Source organism: Salvelinus fontinalis, chromosome 3 (genome assembly GCF_029448725.1).
Source record: "Salvelinus fontinalis isolate EN_2023a chromosome 3, ASM2944872v1, whole genome shotgun sequence".
NCBI classification, from domain to species: domain Eukaryota; kingdom Metazoa; phylum Chordata; class Actinopteri; order Salmoniformes; family Salmonidae; genus Salvelinus; species Salvelinus fontinalis.
This window is the reverse complement of record NC_074667.1, coordinates 33,827,894-33,845,553: the sequence shown is the minus strand read 5'-3', so window position 1 is coordinate 33,845,553 and position 17,660 is coordinate 33,827,894. Positions and strand designations below refer to the sequence as shown.

Here is a 17,660-nt window from a genome sequence, read left to right as displayed (position 1 = left end):
GACAGTTCTCTTTGAAGAACGCGTTGGGACATTGGACTGCCCATCACATCGTGTTTTGCAAGGGACGTTTTCATAGTGAAGAAAATAACTTCATAACACCATCTTTGACGTCTCTTGAAAGTTGGGTTGCGAATTTATCCGGTAAATTCACTGGAAAGGTAGGACATTTAACTTTTGGACTATTGGCTATAATCGCCAGCCCTGTGTTGACTGTTTTTGCCTGTAAAAATGTAAAGCGCAATACTGTTAGATGGATAGTGATACCGTTGTGTTATGTATCGTGATGGCATCTACTAAAATGTAAAATCACATAGCAAATTTGGAATGTTAATTATATTACATTTTGAAGTATAATTTTGCTTTAAAAGTTATTTAACTCACTTTGGCACAAGATCACGGGCGACATGACAGTACTTGCATGTTAAAAGTCACACAGCGTATGTGCAGACACCAAAGACTAGGCTATAATCACAATATCTACTTATAGAGTAACGTTCCATGAGAGCAATTCATTTTTAAAACATGATTTGAAAGCATAGTCTCATCTGTTCAAGTTTCCTATGAATCCTACATGGACTAACACAGGCCCTGTAGTTTCTTGTTTATGATATATAGTTCTGTTTTATTGAAAGTAGGCTATTATGACCATGTAAAGTCAGTTAGCATAAGATCACACAAGTTGGCTAGTCATGATTGTTCATTTGTTGTGTCATGATTATAACAGTTTTTTGTAGCCCATATAACATGGGTTCAAGTAAAGTGCAACCACATAGGGGAATCAATGGAGCAAATGCATCCCACGACATTTTCACATGCAAATATCTTTTACTTTCTATAATATATAGGTTATCAGTAGTCCCAGAGGAATGAGACTCAATGAGAGCAAAATATGTCTTCCACTGAATCATCCTTCTTTTTGTAGCCTGTCAATTCTGCTTGAATCAAATGTAATGCCTAATTTTCCAAAACTCTGCATTAACTGTCTAGATGGGGGTTCTGGCAAGGGAGGATTACTATTAAAGAATTTATCCTTTTAATTACTTTCTTTCACTCTTACAGTGTGAGAGTCTGGCAATGTTATAAGCTCTTTAACTCTGGAAACAACTAGCTGAGCTGACACCACAGCCGGTGTCGTGGATCATGTGTGTGCACTGCTAGTTTGTACTTTTTCATGCCTGTAAACCTGTTGTTTTCGGCTTTTCTAACACGTGTTTGTATTGTGTATATGTAAGTCTTATTCAACCACGGGATAATTAATCCCTGCTCTAATTAAACACACTTAAAATGCGTTCCTTTATTTGGATGAAAAGGAAAGCTGTGAAATTAAAAAGTCTGGACCTGCTTTTTGTGGGGGCAGCCTATTAGTTACCTAACACCATTAGTTCATGTTTGAGTGCAGTGGCTTAGGTTTCTGCAGGACAGGTTTGATTGAATTCTAGGCTAACACAGCCAGGCTGCACTGTTTCAACCCTGCTAGTAAGAAAAACCCATCTGACTGAAAGGTGACTTCATGTAAAGTAAGGTAGCTTGAGATTCTTTGAAGTAGGGGAGCTAATAAGAGGACTGGAGGATAGAGTTACAATGTCACTCTATCTGAACAATGTAGAGGGGTTCTAAACCTGTGTTTTGGTCAAGGATTTCACTTTCGCGTGTACACACACACACACACACACACACACACACACACACACACACACACACACACACACACACACACACACACACACACACCACACAACAGTGCATGTGCCTTTCTCACAATGTGATTCTCACATTGATTGATTAATAATTCAATTTATTGTGGATATTGTCCATCAACAGGAAATTCTTTCCACAGATTTTCCACTTGTTGACCAATGACCAACGTTCCAGTAGCCAACACAAGGCAAGGCTCAACCGTACACACACAGCACTATACATAAGGCAATGTAAAGTCTGTCTGAAGTGAACAGGGTGCTACTCATGGCTTACACACGCTCGCACACAGTGACACACACAATCCTCTTTCACCGCACACAAAAACAGTGTATATCCAGAAAGAGCACAGCTCAGACGGAGGGTCAAAAACTGACAACCAGCGTGCTGGAACGTTCATTTCCTTCCATGTGTTTTCTTTCAGTTACATTATGACTGAATGAATACGAGTGAAGAACTCATAGAAACAATCCATTTTGGCTTACTGGTTGCCTCGAACTTGCATTCACATTGCATCATGTGCTGTAGTGTTTTTGGCATTTCTGAGGCCCTCAGAGCTGGAAGGAAGATGAGGTCACTCTCAGACACACCCCAGGCAGAGGCTGAGGCTCAGCTGAACAGGAAGTAGGGGTTAAATGGGCAGGAGCAGCCAACATATGGCTGTGTCTGAAAATGTTTCTAAATGCCAAAGCTTTTCTTCCTCTGTCATTTTCTTTCTGAATTCCTATCAAAGCTCATTGAAGGAGGTCAGAGGGGGGATCCTCGGATCCTCTCCTCCAATGGGCTTTGAGGGGAATTGAGGAAACATGGATTGAGGAAGTAAGGATTTGACGGCACATAATATTTTTAGGTACAGCCCCAGTCCGCTCTTTCACATGTGGAATGGAAGCAAGCTGCGGTTTCTTGGAATCAAAAGAAATTCCCACAAATGTTCCCATTTTGGAGAACTGGAATGTAGAAGTTCTCTTGGGAGGTGAAGGAATCCAATTGAATTTAATCCATTTATATTGAGCTCATGAGGCCTAACCGTTTGAGTAACACTAGGGGAAAACAATGGATTATGTGATCAGTATTAGAAAAGAATCATTGTAATATGTGAGCAGGCAGTATTAGAAAAGGGAGTTTACAGGGAGAGATTCCCAGACTACCATGACCCTGCCATTTATAGACTTGTGGTTGTGGAAGGGACTTCAGGAGCTTGTTGTTTTTAAGTGTTGCCCCTAGCAATTTGGCTGCGCTGATGTGGGTGAGTTATCATTTGTTGAGTAGGAAGTGCTAGGGAGACATTGAATCAACACTGTGCTGTTTCACATCCACGCATTGCTCATGGTCCCCTGCCTCTCAATGGAAACGCTGAGGAAGACTGCACTGTCACTGCCCCTGGCCAGGATGTACTGTAGGCCTACACCAGATGTGTCTGGTCTGTGTGTGAGGTTGCCTAGTAACCTCCCCATCATAACACCTTTAAACACGTACGGAATGGATTTGGATTCCTTTAACATGATGTCACATTAGACCCACACTAGTGGTCATTATTAGTTCCATCGTGGCAATTAGGCCGACTGTATGAGTAGGGGAGTCAACATCCCTAAAAGCAAGTACACTATAAAGTGTAAAAAAGTTCTGTAATTATGATGTTGAAGATCTTGATGACAAACCTTGGGAAATCATGTCATGCCTGTAACAACTACCAACAATGTTTGAACGGAGCTGAAGGTTGGGACTAATAACAACAAGGTAACTAATGTAAAACATACTGTGTCTGTAAAAAAGTACATGGGTTCAGAACGTTTTTGAAATAGCACAGTTTGAAAGATATGGCAAATAGAAATCAAAATGGATGGACATCATAAATATATGGGAGGGGTAGAGGAAAGACAAGAGTTAAAACAAACAAAATAAAACGATTGTAAAATAGACTGTGTCCATAAACTGTATATAGTATGTATAAGCTGGAAATGCAGGCCTAAGAGTTGTTGTTCACTAGTTTGCTCCAATTGGGGGAGGGGTGGTAGGGTTGGAGGATAATTAAGGAAATATTTTAAAAAGATGTGTATATATATTTATGTATTTATGTATGTGTATATATCTGCAAAAATATATATATGGGGGGTTGGAAGTGAGGCAGACAATAACATTGATACAATCTATCTGCAATATTTTAAAGCTGATCTACCCCCTAACCCCCCCCCTCAAAAAACTATGCCATTTATCTTAGTTTACCACTAGATGTCAGGCTGTTCATACCTAGTCTTTGCTGACATTTCCTGTCAACCTGTTTAAAATGCCGCTATATGTAATAACATACAGTCCCGAACTGATTACAGTAAAATAACGATTCACTAAATCGGTTCTCAAAAGGATGGATGGATAAAAAGTTGAAGCAAATTCATTTCAAGCAGTGTTGGATTTGATGTTCTTAAACATGTAACTGAACGTGAAAATTATCTATGAAGATCATTGAACCTCTTTGAAAATAATTCTAAATTGTTCTGTGAAAGCAAGGTGGCGAGGTGACAATGCCATGGCGTGGGCTAAAAGGCTATATTTGCCATCGGTATTGGGAACACGAACTGCACAGACAAATAGTCCTCCTACCATGATGCTATTATTGGTCAATGAAGATGCGTGCTTCTTCTTACTGTATCTCTGATAGGTAGTATCTATAGGAAACATGGCCAGGTATGTCTGTAGCAGATAGTTTTTACCTTTTAATGGCTAGCTAGTATGCAATCATTACAGTAGAGATGGCAAGGTGTGTGTGTGTGTGTGTGTGTGTGTGTGTGTGTGTGTGTGTGTGTGTGTGTGTGTGTGTGTGTGTGTGTGTGTGTGTGTGTGTGTGTGTGTGTGTGTGTGTGTGTGTGTGTGTGTGTGTGTGTGTGTGATAGAGAGGTGTCTGGTATTTATGACTACAATGTGACAGTGACCTCACTTTGACCGTTGTTGTTATGCACAGGTCACCGGAGCAGCATTGTGGCAGTGTTGTTACAGTGTTAAGGGAATCGTGCTAATGTTTTCAGGGATTGACATTAAGGTCTGAAAGGTCATTTTTGGGTTGCCCGATGATTATGATCGTTTGCCCGAAAATACAAAGTAGCTGGAAGACGACCAGACTACTTCATTTTGGTTGTTATCAGTAAACAAAAAATCACATACCCGATGGGGCAAACACGGAGCAGTCTCAACTTGCGTGACCACTGAGGTCACTTGCCTCAGGCAATAGGGCAACCCTTAATCTCAATCCCTGTGTTATATTTTCTGAAACTTGAAACTACTGATGAATTCATGAATTGATTGAATTAACACTACCCATTAAGGGTCTTCATGAATGAATAGAATTCATTCACTTTCTAAACTGATTGTGTTCAACAGGATTTGACTGCCCAACCCTGCCAGATAGACTGTTAATCTGAAATGAAGCATTATGCTGTGGTAAATTAAAAACAACTAAAAGGATTAGTCAGTGTGAGCAGCAGAACCTGTTTTTGCTGGCTTGTGTGAGCTTGAATCCTGAAACAAAGTTGTCTTAAAGTTTTCCCATGGTTCTTTGACAAACAGATATAAGGTATTGATTTTATTCATGGCATTGATCCAGTGTGGGTTCATAACTGTAAGAAAGGAAGTACATCTTGTGTTACATATGTCTCCTCCTTGTCACACCAAGTTGCATCGTTTGTGTTACTGTATGCTAACACATACTTTTTGTTCACGCTAAAGAGCACATATCTGTGCAATAAAGTACCGTAACATTTGAAATAGATGGGAAAACATCTAATCCAATGGGTTTCCAAATACCACAACTTGCAATTGCAGGAATTGCATGCATGCTTTTTGGTCAGATAATCACTCCATGATAAGGGATGGATCGAAATGGACATGGAGGAAAATGGAGGGAAATGGGGGAGGGTCATGCCTTTTCAATTTCAGTCAAGGGGAGGGTTTAGTATTTAAAAAGAAATCTAGTCCAGGGGAGGGTCATGTCATTTGTGATTGATGACATTTCAATATTTCTCAGTGTTTTAGAATTAGTTGCTTATTAGGCTATATATCGGCGACTATAGGCTATTTAGTGTGGTCACAATCAAATGATCCATAGCCTATAGGCTACGAAGTGCATGCTGGGAGAAGCACAGAGCAAGGTTCCATTTCTAAGATAGCTGCTGGGATGGTGTGAATAAAAGTAGGTTGCATTACACACAGCACTAGATATTCCAACCCTGAGCCCCGGCCTGCTCTGCTCTTGCTATCAAAAACGTTTTTGTGTGCTGCTTAACCTATAGCTGTGCTGTGTAGGGCTACAGTGGCAGTTCAGGAGAAGAGTCAAAGGTTTCTTTCGATTTTCTTTTAAATGATTAGGCCTTGTGCGCAAACAATACACACTGATTTAGTATTGGAGAAATAAGATTAGATGAACACAGGCCTATCTCTCTGTCCATTCTTAGCCTGTAATTTTGGTCATTTGTGGGGTATTAAAAAAATATTCTGCTAATATGTACAATTATGTAGAATTGCATGAAATGTTTATAAAAGGCATTTTTTTAGATTGACCTGCAAATACGATAATAGATTCACCCCTGCTCTGTCCATGGTGGTCTACGAACCCACAACCTTCTGGCCTGCAGCCCCGTGTGCTATTAAAATGTCTGCGTTGCCATGTAATGCTTACAGGACGAGGAACAGTTTCTAAAACTGCATATCTAAGGCTCTGGTCTGTCCAGGAAGTGAGTGTAAACGGTACACATATTCTCTGCTATCCACTTGGTTTCTAATGATTATTTTGGGTATAGGGGAGGGTCGATTGTATTTTTTTCAAGCGTTCAGGGAGGGTTTCGGTCAAATATATTTTTATATTTTTCTCAAGGTAGGGTCATCCATTTTCATTTCAGAGAGGTCCGATTTTCTCCATGTATTAAATTGTAATAAATGTAATAAATTGTATGACTGGACTGCTGTTGACATTTAGATTTGAGTCAAAACATGGAACCATCCATCCTTGCTAAACAGGTTGAACCAGAAGTAAGTAACACCACGTCGTCACATCAAGCAGAGTCCTGTTTGCTCTCATGACTTGTTGTGTGCCTGCTATCTGGGGCTGAGTCCCAAATGGAACCCCTATTCCTTATATGGTGTCCTAATTTTGAACAGAGCCATATGGATAGTACACTATAGTAGTAGTAGTACACTATAGTATAGGGAATAGGGCAACATTTAGGACACAACCTGGGTTATACCCACATGACATCACTTTATGACGAAGAAACTTGACCTGGTTTACGTACTGTACGTTCCAGCCTCCTTCCTTGATTGTCTCCACCTGGATGTAGTATAGTGTACAATAACTCCCAGTCGAATGCTTACCACAGTCTGTTCCCTGGTGTTTGCGCCTGCGCGTGCGTGTGTGTGCTTGAGGTGAAGGAGGAGGGGACAGGGAGAAAAAGAAAGAAGTAAAGGCAGGGAATGAGGGAGCAATAAGTCTATGGGAGGGAGGAGGCTTGGGCCAGAAGAGAGAGCCTGGCAGGATATCAGGGCTGTTTCGGATGGACATTGCAGCGTCATTCACTGCAGCAGTAGTCAGAGAAACACGGATGGGACAGTACGCTGGCTAACTTGACCTGGGATGACCCACACCCACACACACACACGTGCACACTTAAAAGGAGCACGCAGTTGTATAGACTTACAGACAGACAGGTAAAGGCCCAGTTCCCTTAGAGGGGTAAAGAAAGCTGCTGTCAACATGGGGGGCTCTCAGTCCCAACAGAAGAAGACCGACGGGGCCGCAAACTCAACCAAGAGGAAGACAAGTAGCATGTGAGTGAAGTAACTGTTCTCTAATACCTGTACTTACAGTAACAGCAATAGAAGTTTGACAACTGTCTAATAACAGTACTTCTACAGAGGCGTGTCAAAATGGCCTCACTCAGTTGTGGAGTGGACTATTTTAAATTAGCTATTGGGTCAATGATATTCATGCTGAATGTTTCAGGAGCTATTGTTTGTCAGAGGTTGTGGCGTCTTGTTTGCGGAATTGACGATGTTCTGGTTTGTCAACGTTGTTGTGGCCTGACGAGTGAAGAAGCTAAGAATAGGCTATGACTGATGCGTTTGTGACCTGTCACAGTGTTTGTTGACCAGAAAGGAAGTAGCTTAAAACATAGTATAATCTTTGTTCAAAACAAAGTGTCGGGGAGACTTTAGCTAATCAATGTCTACATTTCAACTATTACAGTATAACAATATTATCATTATGCTATGTTTTACGGATTGATAGTGTAACGATACAGTCTTTGCTAGTTTATGCAAGTTATGTGTCTTATTATTCAAATCGATTGATACATTTCAGGATTTATAATGACAAGGTAGCTGTGGGAAATGGATGGAGATCAGTTGCTTGTTATGCTGTGTATTATACGAGTTATACTGTGTATTATAAGAGTTATACTGTGTATTATAAGCATACACTATAAGCAAACAGTCAGTGTATGCAGTGTGTTGTCACCTCCATGTGTTTAAAACTAGTGTGAATGAATGGTCTGTTGAGACAAGCTCTTGCACACACATGCAAATATTCACACACTCAATGATAAGTCTTCAAACAGCCTGGAAATGTACAGTGTCAAGCATGTTTGTCTACTGTACCCTCTAGTACATCCTTGCCTGTTTGTTTGTTTGTTCGTGTGTGAGTGTGTGTGTGTGTGTGTGTGCGCGTGTGTGCGCGTGCGTGCGTGCGTGCGCATGTACTGAACTGAGATTTGTCATTTTACAGTTGTTGATTGAAACAGAGACCCTCAGTTGTCTTGTCATGTTTTGTTGACGAAAGGAACATTTAGCTGTCCGACTGATAGATCTCACTGTGTGAAGTGGCTCCTGTACTGTCAATGTTTATATGAGGAGTTGTCTCTCTTAAAGGGGACCACTCTGCCCCCTGCAGGTTATACCCACAGAAATAGAATTAATGGAATAGAGAATCCCAGTCAAGTCAATGTACTCTAATTCTATTTCTATGGATATGCCGTTTCAATAGCAGATGAGACAGCGGGCGTAATGGATGCATTTGACCCTCATGCTTTTACCCTTTTACCAACTGTAAACTGTACCTCACACTAGAAGATAAATAAATGCTGCATTACTGTTAATGTAATGGAGGTGTTTGGGAACCCTTACTTGTTTTATGAATAAACCTTGCCTGAGACTTGAAGAGTTGTGTTGGCTCCCAAGGCTTTAGTTCAGTAGGCTACCATAGATCAATATTGTGGTAAGCTGTTACTGATTGACTAGGTTAGGTAGATCCATATCCGATCACAGTGTTGAATCGATAAGATGCTCAGCTAATTGCATGTGATGAATGTGGCATTTGGAATTATAGAGTCGATCAGTCTTGATTAAGATAAGTCATTTATGTATCAACAGAAGTTCTTCTATAGACAGTCCTGTAAACCCGGTTAGCTGATCTAAATCAGGCTCTGTGAAGCGGGGGGGAACATTGAGAAAAGGTGGACCTTTTCTTCTGAATCTTCTGCCACAGGGGACCTTTTGTTCCTGCCCTGTGGAAATGAGTGTCAGGTTCTTCCACTTTCTACGGTCAATCTTATAAATACTGTAGTAGGGCTGGGAACTGCCAGAGACCTCAAGATACGATATTATCACTGTACTTAGGTGCAGATGCGATATGTATTGCGATTCTCACGATCCCCACGATTCTATATTGTATTGCGATTCGATACTGCGATTCTATTGCGACTTGATGTTCCAAACAGATTGCTCACTATATGTCTGCTTTAGAGAGACAAGAGAGAGCACGAGACAACGAGTTTAGGTCAGTCTGGGAAATAAAAGTGCTGAAAACATGTTTGGCTTACAATTTCAAAAGAAGATGCAGAACAAGCTGTAGGATGAACAATTTCTGAGTTTTGGCGCAGGTACAGCCGACTAGCGCTAGCTAACGCTAACTACAGTAGCAACAAAAATAATCAAATGTACAGTATATATTGTTTTACAAATCGAGTCAAATATTGATATAATATCAACCAAAAATAATATTGCAATATGTAACTGTATCGATTTTCCCCCCCCATTACTAATACATAAGATAAAGATAATACTTTACTAAACTCAAGCTGTGGTGACTTATTGCTGTATCATCTAAAAAGCTTAACTACATGGATAGTTCACCCAATTTATACAATAAGTCAGATGTTGTCCTGGGTGAGCTGAACTATCCTTCTAAAACAGGATATGCCTATCATTTGATTCCCTGGTGTTTACTCAGGTAAAAAATGCAAAGGCTCCCACTATAAAAGCCCTTCACACATCATATTTGCATTGCAAACATGGGTCACTTCAGACAGGAAGTATCTGTGTGTGCTGTCACATCAGATAGGACTTTGTCCTCTCCGCATTTGCCGTATACAGTGTCCTGGATTGGGCAGGGCTGGCTGGGGCACACTGCAAACAGGTGCTCAAGGCCTTGGCTATGTTCCAGTATCCATACTAGCACACCCACTGCCTGATTCTTATAGGACTCACAGGGGCGATTTAGCAAATTTATTTCTCAAGTGCAACACAAGTACAACCTCCTTTCTCAATTTTGTTCCAAATAGCTGAGTGAATACATCACAAGACTAGTGAAGTATGACAATGTGAAACCAAAAATAACCTTATTTGAGACTGTTGTATGATTTACCACATTCACATACAGTATCATAGATATTATTCCATATAGCTGTATATTATTAAAGAGGTAAACAGAAATGCAATTCAGGGCAGCCACAGAATTGGGGTTGGAGCAGAATTGGAGCAGAATCAGAACTGTTTCTGCCACCAGATGGCTCTCTCATCACATGAAGGTGATTTTCCATGGGGAGACTGTATAAGGCAAGGCTTATCATATTTAGGTTTCATCTAAAATGGCACCCCATTCCCTATATACCTGTAGTTCACAACTTTTGACCACCAGGGCCCATAGCGTAGCTGGTCCCAGATCAGTTTGTGCTGGTGTGACAGTGACCCTAGCAGCATTTCACGGTAAAGTCTACACCAGTTTTATTTATTTTATTTTTTATTTAACCTTCATTTAACTAGGCAAGTCAGTTAAGAACAAATTCTTATTTACAGTGAAGGCCTACCAAAAGGCAAAAGTCCTGCGGGGATGGGGGCTGGGATTAAATTATATATATATATATTTTAAATAACATTATAAATATAGGACAAAACACACATCACGACAAGAGACAACACAACACTACATAAAGAGAGACCTAAGACAACATAGCAAGGTAGCAACACATGACAACACAGCATGGTAGCAACACATGACAACATGGTAGCAACACAACATAGTAGCAGCACAAAACATGGTACAAACAGCTGTATTCGGTGCACGTGACATAAAATTTGATTTGATTTTGAATTGGCAAGACAGAAGAAACGGATCTGGGACCAGGCTAAATGTAACCTTACATACTAGGTAGACACATGGCTGATAGAACAGATGGAGGCATAAACAGGAAAGGTGGTTGGTCTGCCTCAAGTCATGATTGGATAGCAGTTTAGATGTCACCATACATATAGTCATGTCTGTAGGCGGATGTGGTCTCCTCCACTTCCTCAAACTGTGTAGACTAGAAAAACGACTTACATTTCACCCATCTTTACAACTCTCTGACAATACATGAACAAAAGACAACAAGTAGGCAAATGTTTTGTTGTAGTTTGTTACAGACACCTGAGGTAACTGTTATAAGATGTTGTATTTTTGGGCCTGTGTTGTGCAGTGGGTGGTGATTTTCCCTGTCAGGTTTTTGGACAGGTGCAGCATGTGCTGTGGGAGAACAGAATAATGATCATTATCACTGCGCTCAAAATAGAGTCACTTCCCCATATGGCTATGCAAAATAGGAGCTTACAACAGCCGACAGATGCTGGTATAAACTAATAAAATACATATAAAATGTGTTACGTATTATTTATCCTGTCTCTCACTCTTTCTCTCTCCCTCTCTCTTGATCTCCCTCTCTCTCAGAGAGAGGTCACATCCCCTTATGAATACCGTGAATCACACCAAGCAGCTACAAAGTTCCCATCATGAGAAGTTTGGAGAGAAAAAAAGACTTAGTATAGGGGAGGACATGACTGTGACTGCAGTGGAGAAGTAGGAAATAAGGGCCCTGCCTTACATAACAGACCTTCCCTCTGCCTGGAGACAGAAATAGCACCAGTGAGGGCAGACAGAGGGGCTGCCTAATACAAAACCCCACTACGAATGCAACCATTGTTTGTGTGTGTAAATGAAAGCGTGCGTGAACCTGTTTGAGGGTGGCAAGATCAGAGAAAGAGAGAGTTGGGCGTCTCCCAAACATGCATGTGTGTATGTGTTAACGAACTAGCGTTATCTGTGTTGCAGATGTATTCACCTCCCTAACTAACGGACATCTCAATCTTAGTTCCAACCTGTTTGGTAAAAGAGAACAAAGGAAGTAGCACATGAGGGCATGCAGCCAAAAAGGACTTCTACTTCCGAACGCTTGTTATTGTTCCTCCCAGCTTGGCTCACTAGAGACACGATGTTAGCAGGCTGGGCTGTTGTGCAAGGCCTGCTATACCAGGTTGTTGTTATTATTGGATGTTCAGTAAGATTGACATCAAGACTCAACATAGATGGGTTTTTGTTGGTGACATCTGTGTTGAGAAAAGCAGAAACAAGTGAGATGTTGCTACGGTCAGTGAGGACGTGCCTTGATGAGACAGTGAGACAACGTGTTAGGGGATGTGTTATATTCCTTTGCTGTCTTCTTTACGTGTGTGTGTGTGTGTGTGTGTGTGTGTGTGTGTGTGTGTGTGTGTGTGTGTGTGTGTGTGTGTGTGTGTGTGTGTGTGACTGTCTCACTGTCTGTCTGTGTGTATTTGGCTCACTGTTGTCTCAGAGAGGATCCCTTTTACCCATACATCTGGAGTCAGACGGTAGTCAGGCCACTCCCCCATTGAAACGGGCTTGTTGGAATTCCTCACATATAGAAGCGTCCACCTTTATTTCCCTGCCTCCCCAACAGCAACAAAGGGATCTAACAGATGAAGCCAGGCCAGTGGCTGCAGGCTGGGTGGAACCTGTCTGGAGCTTTAATAGCTAGGGTCTGGTCTGCTCCACTGGAAACACCCTTCAGCCAATTAGATACACACACACACACACACACACACTACACTCCCTTCTTTGAATAGTTTAGAAATCCCCCCCAAAAAGTTGAGGAAAGTCGTGTTTTTTAAACAGGTTTCTTGAATATATTAGACTAGTACTTTGTCTCCAAGTGTATCATCTGTCTTTCCCAACTTTGGGATGAAGTGCTTTGCTCAAGGGCACAACAGTAGATGGTAGCTGGTAACAGACACCAGCAGCAATCTTCAGATTACTACTTAAATTCCTTTTAATGTGAGCCAGAACACCAAAAACAATTTTCCATTTAGTGTAAACTTAAATGGACAATAAAGGTTTTCTAATCTCTAATCTAATTGCCACTGTCAGCAGTCCTAGCACCCCTTAGTTATTCTACAGGCTTTATAAAGGCTTTACGACAGCTTCATTAAGCCTTAACAGATATTGTTCGTTTAAAGTGGGACATGATTTCGTAACTGCTCATTTCAGTGGCATGTGGTTTCTGTTTTCCTCAGCTTCATAACTTTCGGTGTGTGTTTGAAATAGGAAGCATGTCCATGTAGCTCTCCTCGGGTTATATAACAGAACGTCAGTCTCAGATCCTCCTGAGCAGCAGTAGTGGAGAAGCAGGTAACAGCAGCATACCTTTCAAGACTGGGTAGCATCCTGTTTGGAACGGGGCCCATGTGCCCCACAGACCATTGCCTCACCATTTTCATTGATGTGTATGGCTGTCGTCTTTATACTAGAATGAACAAGCTCAGCCTTAGCATTTCAATCAAGCGATCCTTCTTTGATGTTTCGTAATATAGCAGTGAAGTGGCCATGTGTGACGTGTATGCGGGTAACCTCAATTATTTTTGTTTTGATGCTGATGAAGGTTATTGATGGAATAGTATGATTATAGGTACGCTAATATGTATATGTTTTATCGCTAAATTTAGTTCAACACTTTGGACAGGCTGTTCAGTTGGGCAGTTTTGACTGAATCTCATTGACTGGTGTAGATTAGACGATAATGTGGATCTCTGGTGACCGTCAGCGGTAATGTATCTGAATGCTGTACAAACCTGGGTCACCATGTGTCACAACTCTCTCTGGATCACTTTGACCTTTTCCTGCTTTTTGGTTTGAACTGTCCTTACACCACCCTCACCTCATTTCCTCACTGCAGTAGTAGTCGGTAGGAGACCGCATGTTGTCCAGGCGGGTATTTCAGACAACAAACACTTTAGAGAGTTTGCTAAGGCGTATTAGTCTTTTAACACGATGGAAAATACCTGGAAAACTGATCAGAAATACAACATTGATAGAATCACCAATAACTCTCCAATGTAGGAAAACACAATAGAATGATATATATTATCAATTGTTTTATTCTGAGTTAGAAGTTGGAACTCCCTTTCTCAAGCACATCTTCAAACCAGACGGCAAAAACCTCAACTAGAGAGAGCCTTCACCCTCTCCGTGGTGGAAAGAATTCTGTCAGGGTAAACAAGTTTCCCTCTTCTACAATGGACAGGCTGCGCTCTCGTGGTTCTTTAACTGAAGCATAATGATTGATGTCAGCTTGAGCATAAATCACTGGAGGGGAACAAACAGCTGGCATCCCCAGGCTCTTCTATTATTTCAAGCAGCCATCAGTGGTATCGGTGAGGTTGTGTCCCAATCATTTAAAATGGCTTCCTCGCCTTTTCTTGGTGACAATTGATCGGCTTGAGGGAAGGGAAGGGAAAGGGGGTACCTAGTCAGTTGCGCAACTAAATGCATTCAACCGAAATGTGTCTTCCTCATTTAACCCAAACCCTCTGAATCAGAGAGGTGCGGGGGGGCTGCCTTAATCGACGTCCACGTCATCGGCTCCTAAGGAACCGTTGTTGTTCGCTGCCTTGCTCAAGGGCAGAACGGCAGATTTTTGCACATTGCCGGCTTGTGGATTCGAACCAGCGACATTTTGGTTACTGACCCAACGCTCGTTACCGCTAGGCTAAGAAAAGATAGGGTTCGAATTTGGCCGAATTATTTTGCCTTTTCATGAAGGACAGGAACATTTCCTAGGAAAATTAGGAAAGGGAAATAGCATCCTAAGGAAATTAGGAAAAGGAAATCGATGACTATTGAGACAATGAGCCAGAGAGAGTGACAAGGGGCCATTGAGTCCGTGAACCAGGGAGGAACTGGGGGCAATGAGAAAGAACAGGTTTCTCCGGTCTGGTCCAGTCATGCATGGCTGGCTGTTGCCGCCTTGTCGGGTCGGAGGAGGAGGGAAACGGTTAACGGTTAAACAGCCTGAGGGCGGGGAGCTTGGGAGAATACATTCCAAAACCCTCTGTGCTGTAAAACGTGAAGCTCCACCGACTCCACCACTCTGCAACACCAGACTCTCCTCAGCCCCAGTTCGTTTTCCCTCTTCTGCTTTTTGCATGAGTGGAACAGCTGCCTGACTGGAAGCTACCACTCTGTCACCACAGGGGCCGCCACACTCACTGGCCCAGGGAGCACAGCAATCTTTTGAAGACGCAAGCTTCCTTTCTCCCCCCATGTTCTTTCACAGTGGACTGGCCCTGATGTAGACAGCATGGGGGAGAGTGAGAGTGCGCGCTAGGCAGCACTCTGGAAGCCAGCTGATCATTGCTGTGGTATTCTGACTGCCACAGAGGCAGAGAGCGAGGGAGCGTGACAGACAGTAAGAGAGGGTGAGTCGGAGCAAGAGAAGGCGACAGCACTGGAAGCCTCTTTCTATTCTGTCACCCTCTGAGAAAAGGTTGCCAAACAGAACATCAACAGCAGAGTGGAAGGAGCGCCTTCAGGGGAAACGGACTAACATGAAGAAGAGAACAGCCAGGAGGAGCTACTACTAAGATGTGAAGAACAACTGGTGGTTTGTTTTGCCATCTTTAAGAGGGAGAGAAGAAGATAGAAACAACTGGTTAACCATTGAAGACAACTCAAACAGAAAGGGTCTATTCAGACACTACAGGACGGATTTAGTCTATCTAGACACAACGCAAGAAGATAGTGTCTACGCTATTCAGACCAAGGGAGGAAACCGAAAACAGTGCCAAGGAGGATGTCTTGGCTGTCGCCCGTGTCTTGGGCAAAGTGGACGTGGACGGCAGTCCGGGGAGCAGGGGAGGGAGAGGATGGTGAGGAGGAGGAGGGCCAGGGAGTGAAGGAGGAGGATGGACAGCTGCCCCTTCGAGGGAAGCGAGAGGAAGAGGAGGAAGATGGATCTCAAGGGTGCAGGCGAGTGTGTTTGTTGGCTACATTGGAGCCTTAAAGCATTCTGAGTGAGAGACCCACAAGCCAGCTGGAGGGAGAGAGGGGGTGTCATATGGGGGAAAGAGCGAGAGAAGGGGTGTCATATGGGGGAAGAAGGGGGAGAGGGGGTGTCATATGGGGGAAGGAGGGGGAGAGAGGGTGTCATATGGGGGAAGGATGGGGAGAGGGGGTGTCATATGGGGAAGGAGGGGGAGAGGGGGTGTCATATGGGGGAAGGAGGAGGAGAGGGGGTGTCATATGGGGGAAGGAGGGGGAGAGGGGGTGTCATATGGGGGAAGGAGGGGGAGAGGGGGTGTCATATGGGGGAAGGAGGGGGAGAGGGTGTGTCATATGGGGGAAGGAGGAGGAGAGGGGGTGTCATATGGGGGAAGGAGGGGGAGAGGGGGTGTCATATAGGGGGAGAGGGGGTGTCATATGGGGGAAGGAGGAGGAGAGGAGGTGTCATATGGGGGAAGGAGGGGGAGAGGGGGTGTCATATGGGGGATGGAGGAGGAGAGGGGGTGTCATATGGGGGAAGGAGGAGGAGATGAGGTGTCATATGGGGGAAGGAGGGGGAGAGGGGGTGTCATATGGGGAAGGAGGGGGAGAGGGGGTGTCATATGGGGGAAGGAGGGGGAGAGGGGGTGTCATATGGGGGAAGGAGGGGGAGAGGGGGTGTCATATGGGGGATGGAGGAGGAGAGGGGGTGTCATATGGGGAAGGAGGGGGAGAGAGGGTGTCATATGGGGGAAGGAGGAGGAGAGGAGGTGTCATATGGGGGAAGGAGGGGGAGAGGGGGTGTCATATGGGGGAAGGAGGGGGAGAGGGGTGTCATATGGGGGAAGGAGGGGGAGAGGTGGTGTCATATGGGGGGAAGGAGGGGGAGAGGGGGTGTCATATGGGGAAGGAGGGGGAGAGGGGGTGTCATATGGGGGAAGGAGGGGGAGAGGGGGTGTCATATGGGGAAGGAGGGGGAGAGGGGGTGTCATATGGGGGAAGGAGGGGGAGAGGGGGTGTCATATGGGGGAAGGAGGGGGTGTCATATGGGGAAGGAGGGGGAGAGAGGGTGTCATATGGGGGAAGGAGGAGGAGAGGAGGTGTCATATGGGGGAAGGAGGGGGAGAGGGGGTGTCATATGGGGGAAGGAGGGGGAGAGGGGGTGTCATATGGGGAAGGAGGGGGAGAGGGGGTGTCATATGGGGGAAGGAGGGGGAGAGGGGGTGTCATATGGGGGAAGGAGGGGGAGAGGGGGTGTCATATGGGGGATGGAGGAGGAGAGGGGGTGTCATATGGGGAAGGAGGGGGAGAGAGGGTGTCATATGGGGGAAGGAGGAGGAGAGGAGGTGTCATATGGGGGAAGGAGGGGGAGAGGGGGTGTCATATGGGGGAAGGAGGGGGAGGGGGTGTCATATGGGGGAAGGAGGGGGAGAGGTGGTGTCATATGGGGGGAAGGAGGGGGAGAGGGGGTGTCATATGGGGAAGGAGGGGGAGAGGGGGTGTCATATGGGGGAAGGAGGGGGAGAGGGGGTGTCATATGGGGGAGAGGGGGTGTCATGGG

General features: G+C 44.0%; 1 protein-coding gene across 4 annotated transcripts in view; it reads left to right on the top strand.

Moving 5' to 3' along the window:
• The window catches only part of LOC129844921 (transforming acidic coiled-coil-containing protein 1-like), a 45,029-nt gene continuing 27,369 nt past the window's right edge, over positions 1–17,660 (top strand). For 2 of the 4 annotated variants that reach the window (XM_055913090.1, XM_055913084.1), the window contains exon 1: positions 15,197–16,087. In XM_055913090.1, coding sequence (XP_055769065.1) covers positions 15,912–16,087 — 176 coding nt within the window. In that variant the 5' untranslated portion in view covers positions 15,197–15,911. Of the gene's footprint in view, positions 159–7,183; positions 7,507–15,196; positions 16,088–17,660 lie in introns of those variants that run through there. The other 2 variants (XM_055913104.1, XM_055913098.1) reach the window with 2 other exon arrangements.